At 33.6% G+C, this 23,417-nt stretch overlaps 2 protein-coding genes across 39 annotated transcripts in view; one reads left to right on the top strand and one right to left on the bottom strand.

Annotated features, from left to right (window-relative positions):
* The window catches only part of LOC111063080 (longitudinals lacking protein), a 592,348-nt gene that overhangs the window by 449,333 nt on the left and 119,598 nt on the right, over positions 1–23,417 (bottom strand). The gene's annotated exons all lie outside the window — the stretch shown is intronic.
* LOC111052424 (THAP domain-containing protein 1) lies at positions 16,707–18,258 on the top strand. Its single transcript, XM_022339084.2, has one exon. It carries the CDS (start codon positions 17,767–17,769, stop codon positions 18,142–18,144), a length of 378 nt encoding a protein of 125 aa, XP_022194776.2. The 5' UTR covers positions 16,707–17,766; the 3' UTR covers positions 18,145–18,258.

Here is a 23,417-nt window from a genome sequence, read left to right on the forward strand (position 1 = left end):
CTGGGAAATGTTCGAAGTCGATTTAGGAATGAAGAAAATGTGGTTTCAATCATGTTTATCATTTTGAAATTATTGATTTACAGTATTTTGAAAGTGCACCCTAGAACATTTGTGAACTAGAACTAGAACACCCCGAGAACTAGTGACATTCAGTGATTTATATAATGAGACTGTGAAATGGATGAGGCATTTTCAAATTGATGAATATTTATGAAATGTGTGAGAAGAGAGTGATGGGAGAGGAAATAAGTGAATAAAAATGGATAAAAGTGATAAGGATTGACGGAAGCGTGAAAATGTTATCGCAGAAACTGCCAAATAAACCATGAAATATCGATTTTACATAATACATATTAATTTTAGTAATGATCTAACTTAAGAAGATTTTTATTTATTTATAATTTATAACTGGAACTGAGTAAATAAGGAGAAAGGAAATGAAGAATTCATGGAAGCGCTGGTAAGTTCATAACATGATTATGATTCTATAAAAGCTTTAAAATAAATAACTGGAGATAAGAAGATCTAAGGAAATGCATACTGACTGAACAATTACTCATGAATCGAAGTAGAAAGGATTGAATTGAATGACACCACAATAAGAAAACAACATTGATCTCAGGATGAAGCAACCAAAGAATTAGAGTCCGAGAAATTCGAAAATTGATAGAATAGAATGGGAAAAGAAAAGGTTAAGAATGACGAAAGCATTGGAATATTGATAACTACAATAGAAACTCCAAGATGATTTTATGAGAGCTTTGAGAATTGAGAAACTGATACGAAATGAGTAGGGTTTGATAAAAGCATGAAAAAGGTAGCCAGGCTCATACAACTTATAGTAAAAAACTGAATTGAAATAAATAATACAAAAATTAGAAAGCGAAGTAGATTTAGGGTTGAAGAAACTTCAAAATAATGTTGTTCATTATAATGATTTTTTGAGGAATAATTTCCTATTGTCATATTGAACTGTTATTGGAAATATATCATTTTCTGTGTTTTACTTTTCAAAGATTCGAATGAGTTTATTGTTATTTCCATTTCATTATATTGTACTTAGCAGTTAGTTTTCAACTTTCTGAATTCAACTTTGATCTCTATTGATAATACTGACCAATTGACTGGTTTTTCGTCTTTTAGTAAAAGTATGTGTCATTATCTTGTGCCAAATAATGGTTGTTTAGTATTGTTTTGTTACCTCCACCAAATAAAGAATATGTATTTGATATTCCTGACTTCTCATTTTATCCTTTCATCATGTCACGAACAACTACGAAATCCTCGAAAGAATAATACATTGTTCAAAAATTACTGAGCATACAATATTCAAATTTTTAACTGACAATTTTAGGGGAGAATTGTGTTCTCATCTGGTTATGATAAATAAAGCTGAGAAATACTGTAAAATTGAATGAAAAATTGTTATTTTCCTAATTTTTGTTCTTACTAGTAGAATACCGTTGTCACCATCTCTGGGGTTTAGGCTACCATTTTGCTTTTAAATATATGAATTTGTTTTCCATTTGATCTGTGCCACTGATTTTGATTCTGATACTTATCACGAGGCAATAACCATTTTCTGAAATAAGTTCCTTTTTTACCGTGGCTTGAATAGCATCAATGCATTGAATTTCTTGTACGGTACGGTAATCCTAGCTTACATTTGACATTTAAAATATATATACTTTAAATCAATACCAAAGTTTCTTATATTGCACTGTAGGTACTTTATTTTTCAATTGAGTATTAATGGTTTCTTTACCGTAACTTGCTATGTCCAATCCAAGATGCGATGGATTGTACCACTTTTCTCTTGTATTTTGTTTGACCAGTTCACCTTTCAGTGACTCTTCGTAGCTCGTGAGAATATTATTACAGTGGATTGTAATTCCTATTTTGTTTGATCTCTCCAGTTTGCATTGATTTCTACGAGCATGGATACAGCTATAGATGTAGATATGGTCTTCAATGATATAGCAGCTCGGCTATGATCGTGAGAGTATTGTTCGGCGTTTTGCCGGAAACGTTCGCGGTTCACTTTTCGTCGGTCGGTCCACTTTTCCTGCGGCTGCAGTGATTCATCAGGAACTGTCAGGATTCCTTGAATGCTTCCCTTTCAGCCAATGCTGACAGTCTGAAGAGAATCTGACTGTAGGCCATTTTTCATGTCAGAGCGTGCAATGAACGCACTTTTTGCTCGCTCTTGAGAGGATCCAGTCATAAGCTCTCCAGCTTGGTAGAAAGTTGGTGGACTCTAGCACGCTCTCTTCAATTAACCGTTAGCTCCCAACAACAATACGATCATACCGTCTCACTCTATCGCAATATAAAAGTGTCTCTCATATTTTCTTGTGAAATAGAGAGAGTCATAGAAAGAGAGAGAGAGAGAGTGATGGTCTTATCACTCTATCTTTCTCAACCGTTGTTTTTTCCTTCTCTCTCTTATTGCTTGTGCCGCCTTTTTCGTTGTTTATCCAACTTTTCTCCCAACTCAAACTCTCTCACGTACGGTATTTCTTACTCAGATTTCAACTCATCGGTCTTTTCCATCTCTTTCTATCACTCTCTCTATTTCTTCCTTTCTTACTCTCTCACCACCATTTTTCAACACTATTATTTCCATATCTTTTTTTCATTACCGGCCAACTTTTTTACTTTTTTACTTTTTTCCAATTTTGAACTATCTCACTCTCTTGCTCAGCATTTATTTTTTATTATTCATCTTCCACCTCCAAATCCTTCTCTTATCTACTGTTGGCTCCTCATGACTCTCAGTTGTACCAAATCCCACAACCTTTTTTCGACATACATTTATTCATTTTCATCAAGTATTCCATCATTTCAAATACTTCTAATAGCTCATGATTTATATTCGACAGTTTTCTTAGTTAAACATCAACAAAAATGGATATTAGATTGGAAACGTTATCGCTCAATTGAATATTGATTAGCCAGATGAAGAACATTGAAACTCAATTCTTAACTCAATCAAGAAAGTAAAAAGAACACACTCTCTCACTTATAATCTATTCATATTTCGTCTTTTATCACTATTTCTCTTCGTCTGTAATCGTCTGTTTTGACTTCTCTCTCAGCCTAACCATCTTTCTTTCAATCTCTCCCTCTTGTCATCTGTCGATCGTCTCTTATCACTTATTATCTTTCTTCCTTATTACAGTACTTGCTGTCTTCTTTCCGCCGATTTTCTTCAGCTTGTTCAATTTTCAGAGCGAACACCGACTGTGGCCGGCTATTGACCGCAGGGTACTTGCTTCGATTCCCAGTCAACCTGCCACTTTTTTTGCTCCCCCGTTTTTTCACTTCGCTTAGAAACTGATAGCTTCTCTGTCGTTCTCAAATTGTGCGATATCATCTTGAAGTTGTACCCATTTTGGTGTAAAAAGCACTATTCATTATAATGCTCAATTTATTATGAATGAAATTTTCATACGCCATACGTCATACAACAATTTTTCGTTTCTATATATTACGACAACAATAATAAGATTTCATTGGGTGAAATTTGTCATGTCCTACAAAACGTCAACTTTAAAACAATGGTTCCAATGCCGCTCTATCTTATTTACTGTATAAATTTTGTAATGTTTATAATGTTAACTGTATAAATTTTAATTACTGTATGCATACAAATTTTACGAAAACAGGAAAATTATCAATAAAATTCCCTTATTTGATCTTATGAAAATATATTTGATACTACGAGCCTAGGATAAATAATTCAGCTTCACTGTGTGATCTATCCTCCACAAATATAGCAATCAAGAACAAGCTGATCAGTGAACATTATTCAAAATCATCAAACTAAAGCAACGTGCTCTTTGGAATAGAAACATACCTAAACTGGATTTCAATAAATGTGAACTTCCATTAAACATGGAATTCTTGACAATCTCTAACATTCACCACAGTGTACAATTTAAAACTTGGCATAGTTCATTCAGCATTCCAGGTTGATTTTGAAGGAGTCCATATTTCCGGGTTTTGGTTATTGCTCTTTACTCTTCTTCCAATGATTTCATTTTTTATTTCCATACTTCCTTTCTATAAATTATTCCACTTCCATGTATCCCTGCCTGTAAAAATTCAATCTCAACTCAAAATCTAATTATAACATTTTTACACTTTGTTACTATTCTATTCGTGGGTCACATTTATACAATTTTTCATCTTTTGAGTTCTATCATTCATTGAGGATCTTGAAAAATTATAACAAAATTTCCTATTCTATCTACACGCTTCTGTGTCGTTTCTCTGAACAATACCATTATCATTATTATTATCTATTCCTCTGTCATTGAAACCAAACAAAAAATCTCGTGAAGATTTTAAATATCTCAATAATATTAATTCACTGATAACAGCCATTTCTGTAATAAAGTAAATGTTGTCAACCTGTAGGCCCAATTCACTCAGTAGTAGCTTATGGCAAGGACGTGGCGCTGATTTTTGTCCCTTCCATGCCACTCCTATATAAACGTATGTTTCAATTCACACAGAAGTGACGTGGTGTCTGGGCCTTATAGAGAAATACCACAACCTGACTCAAACTATAATAATGTTAATTTTTGAAAGAATTAATTCGAAGAGATATATAAATTAATATAGAGAAGTACCATATCACTCAAACAATAATTATAATGTTCATAGAATTAATTCGAAGAGATATAAATTCATATAGAGAAATATCACATCACACAAACAATTATAATGTTAATTTTTCAAAGAATTGACTCGAACAGATTAAAATTAATTTCCATACTAGATCCTTTTCCAATTGATGGGTTCTAATCTAGGCTTTCTTTCATTTACTAACCTCAACTTTAACCAATTCAATATCCACTTTATAATTTTTCTTCCCATCCTTTTTTCCCTTTACATTTTTGTTAAATTATTTTTTATTATTTCCACACTACTGGTTTCATTCAAAAATCACTGACTGACTTTTGTTTTTGAATTTGGCGCGTGGTTGAGCAGATCGCACGTCATTGGTCGGAGAACGCAACGCCAATCACCTGGCCTACTCGCCTGCGGCGGCGTCCTCCATTGGGATCGACCTCCTCGAGCACAGCGACAACCATTGCGGCATCTGCTCCAAGTACTTCAAGTCCAAGTACAACATCAAGAAGCACATCAAGCATGTGCACATGAAGGTGTCACATGACATCTTCGAGTGCCCTGTCTGTCGGAGGAGCATCGCACGCAAGGATAACTGGAAGAAGCACCTGCTCGTTGTCCACAAATTGAAGATTTGATCACCATTCGTTCATTCAACTGCAATACAATCGTTATTCAATTTAGTTCAATTCTATGCATTCCGACTTGTTTTTGGAACGTTGTTGTTGATTCAGATTTGTGAAGCCTTGAAGGATAAAGTCAGGCTAGTCTTCCAGATTATCAGTTCTGCACTCGAATTTGTAAAAATTATGTCATTGAAACTAAGAGACTATAATATTTCAAAATTATCAAAAGCCATCTTTCACTTACAATAGATTATATTCTATTTGATTATAGAGGAAAGGAATAAGTTAAAAATGAAGAATAGTTAGATGATTTAGAATAGATATAAAGTTAGATTCTTGGATTCTACCAATATTATTCTTGGTTAGATGAGAGATTAGAGTTATTACTCAGTTCAAATTTGATACCAGTATAGAATTTTCAAATGAACAAACGAGGGATTTGGGAAGTAAGATACTGTATCTATTTGCTGATTGGTTAAGAGATTGGAGTTGTTTGTAATTGGAGTCGTTCAAATTCGGTTATAGAATGTTACTGGTTTGTGAAGCTGAAATATTATTTAATATGATTGATATCAGTTCGCGTGGAGGGATAAAATTTGCTGGCTTGCTTCAGATCTTGGTATTAGACGGTTGTTGGGTATCAAATTGCCATAAGTATTCTAGAAAATATAAATGTTATATGAATTCAAAGAATATGAAAATTTTCGAGAATTAATAAAGTGTTATAATAATTATTAGTTTTAAGAATAGTGTTTACCTAGGTGATGTGCAAAAATTAACATAAAATTGTGTTTGTAAGTTAAATTAATGGTGACAAATTACGTTTGAGTTGATAGTTTTATGAGACTGTTTGATAAAATTCGTGGCTAAAAATTGTGATTACTTGAAATCTCATTCTATCGGTAAAATTACACTGATTCTCAAATTTTTCAATTTAATGCACTAACTTTTACTTTGAAGAAAGTTTTTCATCAATATGATAACTCATCAATGTTGAAGAGACGGTGAGCTTCATTTGTGAAATTAATTTTAAAATTTCTGTGGGTGATTATGAAAGTTGATAGTTAATTGACTATTTTGCTACTGATAATACTGTGCTATTTAAATCTTTTCATGTAACTCTTCCATAATGATAATCAACTTCAAATATAATTAATTTTACATGTAATTGAACTCTGAAACACAATTTTATGTTTATGACTCAATCCGTTGAAACATTTTAGTCCAATATTGTTGACAGTACTGTCATAGATAGACAGTATACATGTTTTGTATGATAATTATGTGTTTAATCTGTCTGGATTACTTCACAAAGCCTAGGTAAATTCAGGTATTGAACACCTTGTTATTTGGGAAGTTTAGTTTCCTAAAGAGAATGAGGGTATTCGACTAATGTAAGATTTCCATGATCTCTATAAGCAATACTGTTGGAGATGTTATTTCAATGTATATTGAAGTTGTTGAATATTTAATAGTGATATTCGATAGAGAATATTATTCATCCCGTCTCAAATTATAGTGCAATTCCGCCAGGACTTCCAAAATGATCTTGCCCTTGAATATTTTGTTAAATTTCTTTATTTATTTTCATTTTTTATGTTCATATGAGAAGCGATTCCAAGTTTTCTCCATATCAAAGTGACGTATTGATATTTTTGTCAACTATTTCTTATGAAAGTATTTGTTTTTTTAACTGTTTACTACTGAAATATGTATAATAACATTTTGAAAGTTCTATAAAGGGTTAGATAAGAACTTATTAACATTGAAAAAGTTTACTCATAGTATTGACTATCATAGATGAATAATTATTTATTATTGTTTAATACATACAGTATCTAGATTTTGTTGGTTGTATGATATATTATGTTTATTTATTGTTGTTATTATCTAGTTAGAATTTTATTCTAGTAAGCTTGAATATTGTATATTAAAACAAAAATTATATTATTTTAAGAGCAAACTCCACCGAGGTTTATTGGAATTCTGGGCTATACTATAAGAGAGAGTAGTAGTTCTAAAGATTTATTAATTCTGTTTATTCTTCAATAGAAGATTTCATTTTTTACTTTTTTGGCGTATTCAGTATTGTAGTGCCTCACCAAGACATTTGAACATGTTCAAATTAGGAACGTTGTTATTGTACTTCGTTTCTAAACAATAATAGATGATACATAAAATATTGTTTTTTTTCGAAAAGAAGAAAAGCTACTAATTTTGAAATCAGAATACCGTGATCCTATTTTGATAAGATATTTGAGAACTTAGTTTACAATTTCCTTGCTAGGATCTATTATTTGTATGTCCATCCTTTCCACTATATTTTTTATTTGTTTCAACTGACCATCAACTAATATAAGAAAATGTTAACAATTATACCGCGCCATGGTAATTCTTTGTTAAATAATTTATTTTATTTATAAACTCATTGCTTAACTAACTAAAACTACGGGTAAAATTCCTACGTTTCATAATAAGCATGTATTCCGTCCTTAACTACTTAAATAATTTTATTGTATGAATATTCTTATAGATACTTAGATTTTAAGGCTTATTTAAAGATAGAGCAATAAAGAATTGTGATAATCTAATAAAGGTAAATATATATTTTTGACTTTGACATTCCAATATGCTTCCAATGTATTAGGCTGAGCTAGGCAATTATTATGACGAGAATTTGTAATTAGCTTTTTTTATAGGAATTTTTATCAAGTATAATTATTTATTTTCATACATTTTATAGCTGTTGGATTCTATAGATGATTGTTTTTAATATTAAAAATATAGTTCTATAAAAAACATTGTTTTCCTGTAGGTAGGTTTGATTCTTACCTTTTTGGAACTGTATTGGGTGACAGTAACAGTATTATTATTTACCAGTATAACATTTACTGCCAACTTAATTTATAACTAGTTAATTGATTAACGAAAAACAATTTATTCAATAAATAATTCAATTATCCTGAATTCATTGTAAGAAGAGTTTATTTATTTTTATAATATATGTACCTAGCCTTTCTTGAAGCCGTATTACATGTGTTTTTCTCTTACGTTCAGATTTATAATTTGTCTTATTATTCAGGCTATGTCAGTTATGAAATGATCATCAATTTTGTATACACAATCAAAATATTTATAATTGTTATGTTAATTCTCTGTAGTGCTGTATATGATTTTATAGCGTCCTTTTGTATTAATTCATGGCTAATAAATGAATTAAAATGTTTGATTTCTTTTAAGAGGTTCTTAATTGTTTTAAAGTTCCCTCTTTCTCCTAATTCAATTCCACCCATCCCTCATAAATAAAGGCTAAAAAGTGTTAAACACCAACACCTAAATTTTGGTGGATCAATTTTGAGAAACATGGTACTGACTAAACATTATTTATTATTCCCAAAATAATGTAATATTCTTATTTAAATCAGCAGTATTGTTTTTAATAACTTATCAAGAGATCTCAAGACTTCTTCATTTTTTGAACATAATTTTCTAGAATTCGAATTGAGATGAATATTGAAAAGTAGACATATCTTAACAGTCTTATTCATCTCATTAATTCGACTCCCAAACATTATACGATTATTAATTAGTAGCCTACTCAACAAACATTAATTTCAATCATGACATCGGGAAGGCAATCCTGACTTCTTTATACTCTGTGACTATAATTTTGTTAATTGATTCTGCGTATTTTAAAATGTTGCAGTCGCCGACGAGACAACAAATGTAGAAATGTTGTTAGAAGATGGCCGTTACCAGTGTCCTAACTGTAGGAGCAATTACAAACATGGGAGCAGACTTCTCCATCACTTGAAGAAGGAGTGTGGAGCACCTCGCTTTGCCTGTTCCCTCTGTTCCTTCACTTGCTCCAGGCAGAACTACCTCAGATATCACCTCATCTCCAAGCATCAGTCCAATCTGTAACAAGTAGCCTATATTGGAGAAATAGTTTTATTTTAAATATATTTATTTATTGTTTTATTTTAAATATGTATTTATTGTATATATTTCATTTGTAATTTCAAACAATTTAATAAACGTTTGTTGTTAAGAAATACAGCAGAGCCCAGTTATTTCGATTTTCTCAAATACTAATTCAAATTCATATAATTTCTATTGACAAAAAAAAGCATTCAGATCCCACATTTATTGCAAACATTGAATGTCCTTAAAATGCTGCTCATTTTGTAAAAACTGCTTTCTTTCTTTCTTTTTTTCTAGAAAGTCCTTATTCTTGGAAAAAAATATTTGCTCAAGTTTCTATTCCTGTTTCTGACTTCAATTTCTTGAAAGTGACAAAATACAGTATTTCAACAACGCTCATTCATTGGGAGATAAAACTAATAACTGTTACTTGAATGAAATTATTTTCAATAATAGATCAATTTTGGCTAGATTTCTGTACTTTTCTCAGATATCATATTGATAATTTTGTCTTTCATTAAAGTGATAACTTTTCCTTCGTAAAAGTTAAATCCAGTACAGTTCATGTTCAAATTGAGAGGTTTTTCACAAATTCTAATATAAGATATGTTGCAACCATTATCAATACCTAGTGTTTTGAGTCCTTATTACATCCAGCAACCACATCATACAATTTGAAATTGCAGTTTTATTATGTGATCGCTGTTTCCTCCATTTGAATTCGTCACACCTTCAATCTAAAATAGTATAAAATATTGTCACGAAGCTGAATCCACCTATATTTCAACCTGACAACATTTCGAGAAATACATCTCAATTATTTTCTAGCTTGATTCAGAGTTTGAATTGATTTAGCTTGATTTAGGAGCTCAATTCCTAGTCACTCTTTATTATAGGATAAAAACCAAAAACCTTTTTTGAATTCTTCTGATCAACAGTTGTGTTAGAAGAAGGATATCTGAAGTGTTTTAATTGAAAATGTATCAATTATAACAAGATATATAATGTGTAAAACCTTGAAATAGATTATTCTGAAATTATTGTTCTAGCTGTTATTTCTATCTGTTCAATTAACCTCCTAATTTTGACTCAATCCCTGGATTGATTACTCTTAGCATGTACGTCACTTCCGGTTATAAATCATTATAGTTCTAGTATGAACGCTGTGTAGAAACAAATTACAAAAAAAAAAACACTGAACATTTGTTGTTCTCAAACCAATCATTAAACGATTCTATGACGTTTTAATTAAATGAAGAAACAGCCCACTTCAGTCGTTCCAATAAAAATCTGTTACAATAGTTTTAAACCATGAAATCGTAATAGTTGAAAAATCGTGAAACTTTGAAAACGTGTAAAACCAATGAATTTTACTCAGCAAGAAGCGCTTTGGACTACACAGAGTCTAGTGCTAAGCTCTTAACTAACCGTTTTGAAAAACATTTCATTGTCTAGTACCGGCTTAAAGTTATTAACCTTCATGTTTAATGAATTCTTCAATTCTTTAATGAATTCATGTTTAATGAATTTCAATGATGTTTTGTGTGTAGTCCAAAGCGCTTCTTGCTGAGTAAATTCATTGGTAACACAACACGATTTTAACCAATTCTCTTAAACCAAGTCCCTATTTAAAATTTTACATCTATTTTCGCTTAAAAACCTTCTGCAAAGACCTCACTTAGATTTTCGAAATGTTTCAGATTTCGAAATTTGGGCAGAAGATGCGAACAACTTGTTGAAGAGTGCGCGGTTTCAGTGCCCCAACTGTCCGAAAAACTACAAAGCGAAAAAAAGTTTGAACTTTCATGTGAGAAACGAGTGTGGAGTGCCTCCCAAATTTCAATGTTCCCATTGTCCTTACAAAAGCAGCAGAAAATCTGACTTAAAAGCACATACATTCGTAAAGCACTACCAACAAGATTGAAGAAATTCCATCATTATGCATTTGAAAATATTTAATTCAAATTATTTTCATATGACAATGAGTCATTCCGTATGATAAATTTCTATTGTGATATTTCACGAATGTCAATAAAATGTGTAAAAACGTTTGTTACAAATTTGAATTTAAATCTGGAAAGGTTATTGGTATTTTCTTCCACAGAGGATGAAATAATGGTTGCACATCAGTACTATGATTGGAACAATATCAAGTAAAAAGGTGAGTGAATTAAAAATAATATTTTAAATTTCATTTGGCATAGTATCGTTTTCATTTATATTTGAATCCAATATTTAATTTGATTGATCATGTGCCAAAAATGTATTTGCTTAAAAGTAAAATCATCCTCAACCTCCTTCTTCCACAGAGGATGAAATAATGGAAGCACATCAGTACTCTGATTGGAACAATATCAAGTAAAAAGGTGAGTGAATTAAAAATAATATTTTAAATTTCATTTGGAATAGTATCGTTTTCATTTATATTTGAATCCAATATTTAATTTGATTCATCATGTGCCAAAAATGTATTTGCTTAAAAGTAAAATCATCCTCAACCTCCTTCTTCCACAGAGGATGAAATAATGGAAGCACATCAGTACTCTGATTGGAACAATATCTGGACTAATTTTGTAATGTTATCAAAAACTTCTACAGTTTTTCCAACACTTAGTTTTATTTAAGTGTTTACTTCATCTTATTCAGAAATCTGATTTTTCGTGCCTGTTGTGGGCCAGATATAACTCAATATTTACATGAAATTTGGTATTATTTTGCTTTAGATAAATAATTCCATTTCCTCATCACAAGCATCTCTAGTTGGATGCCCCGGCTTCAGGAGAATGGCAACTTTGCATAAATTCAACTGGTCACCCCGAATTGAAACTTTCGAAAAGCAAGTAAACATGAAACAAATATGTTCAAAAGCATCGAGTTATGTATCTATAACTCTGGGAACTACATAAAAACCAGGTCTGAAAACAGCTGTCAATAGAGGCTGTGGGCAATGGGCATGCAATGCATAACTCAGAGAATTTCAACCAATTTTGTACATTCCACTTCCTTTTCTCTGCTTTCAACTTACGTTAAACAGATAACCAACAGTATTACTTAACAAAGTTGCTATTCTCCATAGGACACAATATTATAATATGATTATATCATAGCCACTTCTAATAATTCCATGCCAAACGAATTGACTGACAACACCAGGTCTGAAATCAGCTGCGTCATACAATGCTTAACACGATTTGAATTTCAACGTATGTACTTTCAACTCGAGCTAATAAGTTGACTAAGTTGATACAGTATTGGACTGACGAGAAGATCCCTAGTTGTTCGGTGGCGAGGAAAGGGGGTGGGCGGAAGTAAAAGATGCCAACTGCGCATGCCTGACTGCTGTATTCCTAATTATAAAATTTCGGCATGATGGATGGTTGACTCAAATAGCTGGATGATCAACATTGTTGGTAGCATCTTGATGCTGTGGAAGGGGTAAATCGGTCCAGAGATCAAGTTAAGAGTCTGGGACTTGTCTACGTTGGCATTCTTCTTAGGATGGAGCAAATTTTAAAGGAAGTTGTGATTACATGCATCATTAAATCATTCAATGCAATCTAGCAAGCTGACAGTTGAACCTTCTTCTTTCTTCTTTTTCTCCACCCCTTCTGCCACCACAGCATAGGGGTACCAGCCTCAGTCCATCTTCTCCACGTTGTCCTATCCTATGCCATTCTTAAATTTGAGGGTTAAGTGTAAGAGAGGGCCGGCTGCGCCCTAACTTCGCCCTCTTAGGTTTTTAATAAAGACAGCGGAACAATCAATCAATAAATTCTTCTCATATCGATCTCGCATCGTCCTGCCTATCTCTCACCCAATCCCTCCAGATAACTCTCCCAGTTCATCCTAGGGTCTACCCCTCTGTCTCTTTCCCTCCCTTCTAGCCACCACCACTTCCTTTACCGGGAGACATTCTTGCATTCTGTTGAGGTGCCCAAACCATTTGAGTTGCCTTTTTTTAATGTCATCCATCTAAGCTCTTCTTCCCACTTCTCCCCTCTCTCTCTCTCATTTCGCCATCTATCACGTCTGGTCTTTCCTATTGTTCTCCTATGGAACCTCATTTCTGTTGCAGTCACCTTACTCCAGTGTTTTTTAAGGGTAACCCCAGATGAACCTAGACCTCGTATTGCCGCGTTGCCAGCTCGTTGGGATGAAATCCAACTAGGGATCACTTTGCTAGGGGCTCATGTAGACATCATCAAAAATAAAAAATGGATAGTTTCTAGAAGTGCACAGTTCATTTAGAACACCGCATAATATCAGCTGATGCTTTGCAGATGACATTGTGACCTTGAAGGAGGAGCACCAGCTGATAGAGCTGCCAGGTCCACGCAAGGTGACCCGCCACCGGTGTTCGGGCTGCTACCGCAAGATGGCGCAGACGCATGGCAGCCGATATGCGGCTGCACACAGCACACGCACCAGCAGCAAGTGTCTCGCCTGCAACCGGTTCCAGTGCAGCACCTGTTTCGCCGAAATGCACCCCAGCGCCTTTCTCAATGATATTCTGCTGCTCAACGGCTTCACATGACCTTGTGGCTGATATGCATAGAAAGCTATAAGTGTAATTTATTGTTATCGAACCAAGACTAAGAATATTGTAAGACTGAATAGACATCACAATAATCAAGGAGAAAGAATGGCTGTTGTACTGTTGAGCCTATTTGGGTGGATTTATTTCAATTAAGGAGACATTAAGCTAGTCTAATCAAATCAGGATTTTATCTCTAGAAGATAGTCTAAAAATAAGATTTATTGTCAATTGAATTTTTTTTCAAAGATTAAATTAAATACCATCCATTGACAATTGATAATTGTTATAAATTTCTTAGTTGATTTTTTTTGAAAATGGTAGAAATTCAATTACCTATGTTGGCTGTGATAGATATATTTAGGATTGAAGTAGATTTACTTGTACGTTTACCTAATTAATTTACAACTTTATATTACAGGTGAATTTAATTATGGATAGCAGTAAATTTTCTAAAATGAATTCATTTTTTATAGTCAAGAATAATTTGAAAATGATTTCAGGTCACTTTTCTTGTGTGTAGAAATCAATGTCCATTATTATTTTTTTAATTTCATAGGATATATTTATTTTTCTGTTTAGAATACGTTGGGATTAAGTTACCTGTTTCGTTATGTTCTAATAGATAAAATGTATAAAAGGCAATACCAAACTTCTAGTCTTGTTCATTTTTCACTGACCTGCATAATTTGCATTTCATTCATATCGATGAACATGAACCAGTTTATTCTAATAAAAACATTCAGTTAAACTCTTAAGCCGTGTCCACACTGAGCAAATGTTCGACATACATATTCGGCAAACATGTTTGTTGAGAATCTCAGGGACAAACAAAAAATTACTGTTTTTCCAAACATTTTCAGTTTTGAGAGCTGTAAAACATAAAACCTGTTCTTACCCACTTTCAAATATTCTGTTTGGTGACGCGTCCTCACTGGCTCCGGGCAAACATTGTTAGTCAAACATGTTAAAATTTGTCCAAACTATTTCTACAAACATGTTTGTCGAACATTTGTTCAGTGTGAACACGGCTTTAGTATTGTGTTGGTCTGTTTGTAAATAATTTGTCTCACAATATGATTACTGTCAATCCGATGAAGTATGTAGCCTATTCTGTATCCAATCCAGTAACTAATATATCAAGTAGCTGATGAAATTCAATGTAGTAACTGTATCCGTTGCCAAAATTCATTAAAATAAGGAACAGTAGTTTTAGTATCCAAACAACTGATACGCCAAGTCCACAGGTATGATCATTCATTTATTTCAAATTTGACGTCCTTTTCTCTACGTTTTAGTGATTTTTTATCACTTCCGAGCCAACAGCAGAGATTTGGTAGCTTAATAACTGTCGAAACAGAGGGTAAATCCGACGAAAAACACAAAGTCAGTGCTTTGCTCACTCGTGCGTCGTTTCATGGTTCGCCAGTGATCCAGAAAAGCTAGCAATGAAAATTTCTTAATTATTGTTGATGGTTTTGCCTGGAACTAAAAACAAAGAAACCAGCTACTTTCAATAGAACTGTAAATTTTGTGATTACTTGACCGTTGAGAAGCTGATCTTATAGGTTTTGTTGAACACTTACTGAACTATCTTGGACAATACCATAGTATAATTTATTATTTACAGTACTATAAAAAATAAAAGATCGTATATACATCGTTTTACCAGAGATTAGGACTCAATTATATGCTATTCTATTTTACATGAAGATAATAAAACAATCTGTGATCACCAAAAACTTCGTGATTATATTTAATAAAAAAATTAATTTGAAATTTAAATAATTTTGTAGTCAAAGACATCGGATTATCTTATTACATAGTGTTTAATTACTCGTATTATAAACAATAATAAGGAATTTTATTTTAATTTTCGTATATTACCCTAACAAAGATCTTCCATCTTTTGCACTTGTTTATTTTTTCCCCTACCCGGCTTTCATAGAAGTGCCTTAATTTTCATTCTTTCTATATTAAATACCTTCATTCCAAAATTTATTCCCCTTTTTTCTGAAGGGTTCTGAATATTCACGAAGAAAAAGTGAATTATATAAATAAAATATTAGAATACAAACTAATGGAAAACAAAATCTGAAAATAAAATTTCAAAAGCATAGCTTCCCCAATTTTTTTGGTCATGAACATAATAATATAATAGGAATTGAAAAAAGGCAATTTAAAAACTAGCAAGGTTGAAAATGAGAGCTGAAGGCGGCAGCAAGAGCAACCAGCTCAGGTTTTGCTTATATTTGTGATGTGGAGGTGGTTGAGTTGTGTATTGATCTGTCGTGAATTTCGAAAACAGAAAACATTAAACAACCCCTTCAAAAGCGGGACTTAGTACTTCCCTTCCATCTACCGTCCCTCGTCATTTTTTCCTATTTTTATCTCACTCTTTCCTGGCCGCAGATTATCTTCTCCTTCTCCTTTTTTGCGTTTCTGACCGCCCTCTTTTTTGTCGGTAGCTGGTGAAATAAAAACTACTGACGCATTTTTGCCATTTCCCAAAACGGATGATAACAATCCTGATTCTCGGTTGTCTAATTCGAGACAAGGGGTTCCTGTCATCATATTGATCCTACGCGGTTCCCCTTCAATTTTTTCACAAAGGATGTTATTAATAGAGCTTTCCACTCCCTTCGATGCGTGGTAGTTGGCTGCAATAAACGCCGCCTTTTTGACATTGTGAGCAGTACGCAGTTGAGGTAGACGCACACAGATCGTCATCGGACGGACGGCACGCATCGGACGGATCGGATTATTATAATTGACGCATTGTTTTCAATTGGAGTGCGCATACCTATCCGCATCCGTATAGGTATGCGCACTCCAATTGAAAACAATGCGTCAATTATAATAATCCGATCCGTCGGATAGGTATGCGCACTCCAATTGAAAACAATGCGTCAATTATAATAATCCGATCCGTCCGATGCGTGCCGTCCGTCCGATGACGATCTGTGTGCGCCTACCTTTAGCTGGAAAACTTCAGAATAAAATATATAAATACCTTTAGTTTTGCAGGATTTCAAATGAAATCAATACATCTCAATTTCTTTGCGAATAATGGGTCAATTTTCGCGCCAATAAGTGTTTGAAAGCAAGCAGTTCACAAAAAAGCCTTGAACAGAGGAGTAGTTTGGGTGAATAAAACTTTGAGCATCACAACTTCCTGAATGATATCTAATGCACATTGAAACTTTTTTCAGTTCCAACAATTCATTGGGAAGGGGATCAAGAATAAACTTCGAATACTGGGGCACCGAATAAGAAGTACATTAACTACTTCAAAACCCAATTGCGATCGTAGCAGACGCGACACATTGCAGTACAAAATTCCGCTTGCTTTGTAAAATCAGTTGATGTTTCAAATCTTTCCAGTTCTTTTAAAACTTCAGCAAATGTTTTTCTACGTTTAAGCTCAGTGCCACATCTAGTTCTGAAAACGCCTTTAGATCACATTACTTCTTATTTTCGAATCATCCTTATGTAGGAACAAACTTTGCTCTGATACTTATACCCACAAACAGGGTACTTATATTAATTTTCAGTGCAAAATTATTTCAATATAAAAATATTAAGATGAATCACAATCTCCAACACCCATTGTACCTACTTTATTTAAATTATTGTAATTTCCCTGTTTGTTAAGATGAATTGTGTTTACAAGTTCGGAAACTTTTTTCTTTTCAATGATTGTACTCCAACTGGAGTCACTTTTGCCAGGTGTAGCCTTCCACTAGTTTCTTCATATTATGATTATAGAAGGGTTCTGTTCAATTTGTTAACATAACAATGGATGGACTCATTCGCTTTCTCCAATCAGTGTGATTCAATAATTGGAGAATGAATGAATGATTCCTCAAGCTCGAAATCGTAGATAGCTCTGATTAAGAATGGAAGTTCTGTCCCAAATTCCTAGTCATTGATCAGCCTTCATTTCTTGCAGTATATAGTTCATTTTTAGTTTCTTTTGTTTCAGACAAAATCAGGGAATTGATCAGGACACTCAACGCTGAAAAGAAAATTGTCAGCCGAAATATGTGTGCAGTCAGAGGATGCAGAAAAAGCAGATCTACTCATCCAGACCTACATTTCTATCGTTTCCCTGTCAATAGACCTTCCATATGCGAATTATGGGTCAAATTCTGCGCCAATGAGAGTTTGGATGCATCAGTTTCCAAAAAAACCGTGAATTATAGAGTAGTTTGTGAAGAACATTTTGAGCATGACGACTTCCTGAATCCTCTGAGACTCAGATTGAAGCCCTATGCCGTTCCAGCAATTCATTCAGAAGCGGTAAAAAAAGAAACTTCTTCCAATATCGACCCGGAAATTGAAGTGCATAAACTACTCCAACCCCCAATTGCAGGCGAGACTCAACCCCTGCTGACCAAAGATCCGCTTGCTTTGGATTAGTTTTACAGTTTTGGGAGGAAATAATTGGCATTTGGATTTGAGTAGCAGAAATTTTATAGTATATTGTTGAATGTATCCGCATAATGATTTGATCTATTAAATGTTCAAACTTAAGCAACTGATTTTCATCAATCTTACCTCAACTCAATCATTAAGTGTCAAGTTTTTTATTCACTCTGCATTTGCATTAAAATTTGTTTATCTTGTTCTTGTTTGTGATAAATTTTTAAAAATTCAAAAAATATCCCAAATAGAAACTTTAATTCGAAAAACCTCCATCAATCTTAGTAATGTTCCCTTTCACTTATGCCTACTTAACTTTAAATGGCCCATTATAACATGGACCTCACTTGAGTGACTGGAATTTCAGTTCTCTGCCAATCTCATTACAGTATCGGTAACTATTTATACTTACTTACTCCATGGCTTACATATACTTACTTACACAGCCCATCCAGGGCCTTGACCTTTTCTAGAATGCCTCTCCACTCTTCTCTGTCGGCAGCCTTGCGTCTCCATCCCCTAACGCCTATTTTCCAAAGATCATCTTCTACATCCTCCAGCCAGCGCTTGCGTGGACATCCTTTCAGTCTACTTTTACCTGGTGTTTTCTCTGAAGACTATTTCACGGCTCCTGAATCGCTCATTCTTTCTACATGACCAGCTCTAACATCTCACTTTTATCTCATGTACAATAGGTGGCTTTCTGTACAGGTCACGCAGCCTGTCGAAGTTTCCATTCTCCATCAATACATACTGGACCGTATATTCTTCTCAGAATCTTACGTTCCCATATACTCAGTAGGTCTTCATCTTTCTTTTTCAAACCCCAGGTTTCTGCCCCATACAACACAACAGGATTTATATACAGTTACATAGATTTGTACTTTTATTTTTCTTGACAGTGCTCAGATTTCTCATCTTAAGTATCGGCTCAGTGCATAACTACATCGATCAACTATTTATAAAACAGCATATAAATATTTCACATAAGATAATCCTACAATACTCGTCTTTTGAAAATCCACACGTTTTCCATCCATGTTCCTCCAATCGCTTTTATTTCCTGAAATTAGTCATTACAATTGTATAACAGTGTATCATGCAATGATATATTATGACATATCATGAAGCAGGAAGAAGCTAGGTCTATAATAGAAATAGCCCAGTCAACGAAGTGTTATAGAGGGAAAAGTTTGGAAGACAATTTTTGACCCCGCAGTTCTGTTTAGGGTAGTGAGGAGGTGAGGTGACAATTTTTGACCCCGCAGTTCTGTTTAGGGTAGTGAGGAGGAAACATATCAAAAGTCCCCACCCTTACCCCCTGTGCCAAGGGGGTGGGGGTGGTTCAAAGGTACAATTTTTTGGTTTCTCGCATATAACACGAAAATTATGCATTTTACAGACATGACTATTCTATAAGAGATTAAAGCTTACATAATTTCCTGCAATATTGATCCTACAACTTTTTCTATATCTCTTTCACTTTTCGAGAAATCCGCTCTAAAAGATGTGACTTTTTTGAAAAAAAAAAACACATTTTCCTTCGATTTTTTGCTATTTTTGGTCTTATAACTTTTTTAATATCGATGGGAAAAATCCATGCTGATCATGAGCTTATAAAGCTCATAGTAAAAATGAATGCTCTCCGTAGATTTGTAGAGCTTTGTTTTCTCTTTAATTTGATGTATTATTCCACAAATTAATGTTTTCCTGCTATTGCTATAGCAGATTCTAGGTGGGGGGTGAAATTTTCAACTCTGCAACAAGTGTCAACTTAGCTGTTCCACACCTTCAACGACTGGAGATGCGTATATTTTCTATGTTTACCTCACAACTAGTCTCCATTAAGCTACCAAATCAAAATTTGTGTACCAGATGTTCCAGACTTAAATTTCATTGTCAAGTGATCAATTGTTACAAAATTAAAATTTCACCTCCCACCTTGAATCTGCTATAACAATAGAAGGAAAACATTATTAAGTAGTGAATTAATACATCAAATTGAAGAGAAATCAAAGTTCTACAAATCTACGGTGAGCATTCATTTTTACGATGCATTGTTGGAGAGTTGTAGGCCCTGAAACATCAAAAAATAGGATTAAAAGCTGTTATTTTAACAATTTTACACATTTAAGAGGGTATATCTCGAAAACTGTTGGAGATATCACAAATCACCACAGAACAAATAATATTGTAGAGAATTTATCAAGCTTTATTTTTGAATAGTTAGTCATGTCGGTTTAACGCATATTCCTCAAGATATGAGCGTGTAAGCAAAACAGTAAAAAATGCAACTTTTAAACCACCCTTTAGCACAAGGGGTAGGGATGGGAATTTTGATATGTTCACCCCCTAACTAGTCCCAACAATGCTGCGAAGTCAAAAATTGTGTTCAAAACATTCTCTCCAAATTCCTTTGTCAATTGGTCTATTTTTGTATAACTGAAGATCTCACACTCAACACTGAAGCTGCTGCAACAGTCGTGGGGATGTGCGTAAGCTTGTGAAATTATACATCAAATTGAAGAGAAAACAAAGCTTCATAAGCTCATGATCAGCATGGATTTTTCCCATCGATATTAAAAAAGTTATAAGACCAAAAATAGCAAAAAGTCGAAGGAAAATGTGTTTTTTTCAAAAAAGTCACATCTTTTAGAGCGGATATCTCGAAAAGTGAAAAAGATATAGAAAAAGTTGTAAGATCAATATTGTAGGAAATTATGTAAGCTTCAATTTCTTATAGAATAGTCATGTCTGAAAAATGCATACTTTTCGAGTTATATACGAGAAACCAAAAAATGGTACCTTTTGAACCACCCCACCCCCTTAGCACAGGGTGTAGGGGTGGGGACTTTTGATATTTTTACCTCCTCACTACCCTAAACAGAACTGCGGGGTCAAAAATTGACTTCCAAACTTTTCCCTCTATACCCTTTTTTGAGCATTCATTGCCTGGACTAAAAGGTTTCTACAGACCTTGGGAACAAGAAATGAACGCTCCCACTATCTAGCGGTTCCTCCAGCAACTTATGTAAATAGTTGTTGTTTCTACTCACAGAATGCGCAGCGACCCTCCTTTCGTATTATTTCTCCGTTCATTCATTCGCTTGCGAGCACTTCTTGTCTCTGTTAACGCAATCGTTCCCTCAATGCCAAAAATTTTCTTCTACTGTTCTAATCCTTTACCTTTTTCACTTTCCAAGCCTCTTTATCTTTATGCTTTGAATAATATTTTCATAGTGGTTACCGTTGTGAAGAAAATGTAGTTTACTGACCTTACCTATTTGAATTTCGTCATGCAGTTGACGTGAAAACATTCACCATTGCTCATGGACATGGTCACTCATTCTTTCAGTCTGTAAAAGTTCTTTTCACCAGTAATGTGGGTTCGTTGACCTCGAAGTAGCGAAACTAAACAAGCTTTAACAAGAGAAATGAGAGCTCTGTCAGTCTGTTGTACTTCTTTCAATGGCTAGCTGTCTCTCCCAGCTTAGTCTCGGTTTAGATTTAGATTATCCTCACTCAATACACTTGGTTTGTTGCGGTCAGTCTTGTAAAAAGTCGATAATAAAAGAAAATTGTTGCAGTGAAAATGGGAAAACAGATTGGATTGCAAACTTTCAAGCTGAAGTAGTTTGGTCTAGTAACGGCATATAGGTGCAGTGAACGGAAATTGTCACAGTAAATCAGCTTATTCCCAGAAGAACTCTTGAAAATGTTTCTCTTGTTAGACAGAACTGTTTTTGAAATGAGAGTGATTTTTTCACCCAAAATTACTCTTAGTCAATAGTCTTATTAGTCAATCTTTTCAGACCAGGTAAATTAAAAATTTGAAATTGAATTACAGTATAAATATAGAAATGAGGTATAGGCCTATATAGAGAGAGTTTCTAAAATAGATCGATACACTTCGTCAGTGGTTTTCTTACATCTAAATAAAGCGAAATATTTCAGTAAAAATGGGCCCCAAAATTCTCAGTTACCGAGATAATGATGGCAGAAGGTTGCACATTCTATTCAAGGTTGCACATTCTATTCAAATTTCTCATTTTATAAATTTCTGGCTGCCTCAAGAGGGCACTATAAAAGTAATTTCTTATGTAAAATTAGCTAATACATCTGATAAAGGCAATTAAAAATAGCCTATAATTAAGCTCATAAATCTAATGAAGCCAATAAGATGTACGCAACTTCAATGATTGTTGTTATAATGGGGGAATATAAATAAATAAATATGCTAAAAAACCTAATTTTCAATTTAAAATGAATATTACTAGAATACATGTTGTTTGACTGTGTTTTTAATCGAAGGAAAAAGTGATAATTTAGTTCTAAAGAAAAAAGATTCATTATATTTCACTGTAGAACGCACGCAAATCTTGATTTATGAGGTTTGAGGGGGGGGGGGTCTCAGAATGAATCATCTACAATTTACTCTGATTTGAAATATCATTGAACAATAAATTATCCTACATATATCCCTATGGAATTGGAAAATTACGTTTTTGTACATATTTTTCCTAGTATCTCAACAATTGTAAAAGTTATATACTTCCAATTGGTTTCATTCAATTTCTCAGCTAATTTCACATTAGAAATTTCAAGTTAATGCACATAACCCTAATTGACCGATCGAAGTGAGGTCTAAGATTCAAGTCGACGGTTTGGCATTTCTCTTAATGTTTAAATGTTTATATGTTGCGCATTTACGGCGAAACGCGGTAATAGATTTTCATGAAATTTGACAGGTATGTTCCTTTTTTAAATGTGTTTTTTAAACTTATACAAGGTTTTTGGAAATTTTGCATTTCAAGGATAATATAAAAGGAAAAAGGAGCCTCCTTCATACGCCAATATTAGAGTAACTAGTAGTTCTGTGAACAGTAGACCTCGCGCTCAGTAAGTTACATTGATCTGTTATGTTTTCTCAAAAATTAATATATAATTTATCAATTTAAAATGTCTAGAAAAAATCCTAAATAAACATAGAGCTTTCTGTCCTATCGTACCGTGACGTGACGTCCCGGAATGTGAGTGTGAGCGCTGTTATCAGGTCTGACTGCAAATGTCTACAACGTTGATGGAAAGATACATTTTCAAGATGTTTGATGTTTTTGAACGGGTAGTATTATAGTCCACTAAACAGCTGATTTATGATGAATAATTCTATAGTCTGATTTTTACTCTAATATTGGCGTATGGAGGAGGCTCCTTTTTCCTTTTATATTATCCTTGAAATGCAAAATTTCCAAAAACCTTGTATATACGTC

Source organism: Nilaparvata lugens, chromosome 5, assembly GCF_014356525.2.
Source record: "Nilaparvata lugens isolate BPH chromosome 5, ASM1435652v1, whole genome shotgun sequence".
In the NCBI taxonomy this organism is placed as follows: Eukaryota; Metazoa; Arthropoda; class Insecta; order Hemiptera; family Delphacidae; genus Nilaparvata; species Nilaparvata lugens.

What these genes read in the sequence shown, in the direction of transcription:
- LOC111052424 (XM_022339084.2), top strand. Translation starts at nt 17,767, where the DNA reads ATGTGTGCAGTCAGAGGATGCAGAAAAAGCAGATCTACTCATCCAGAC.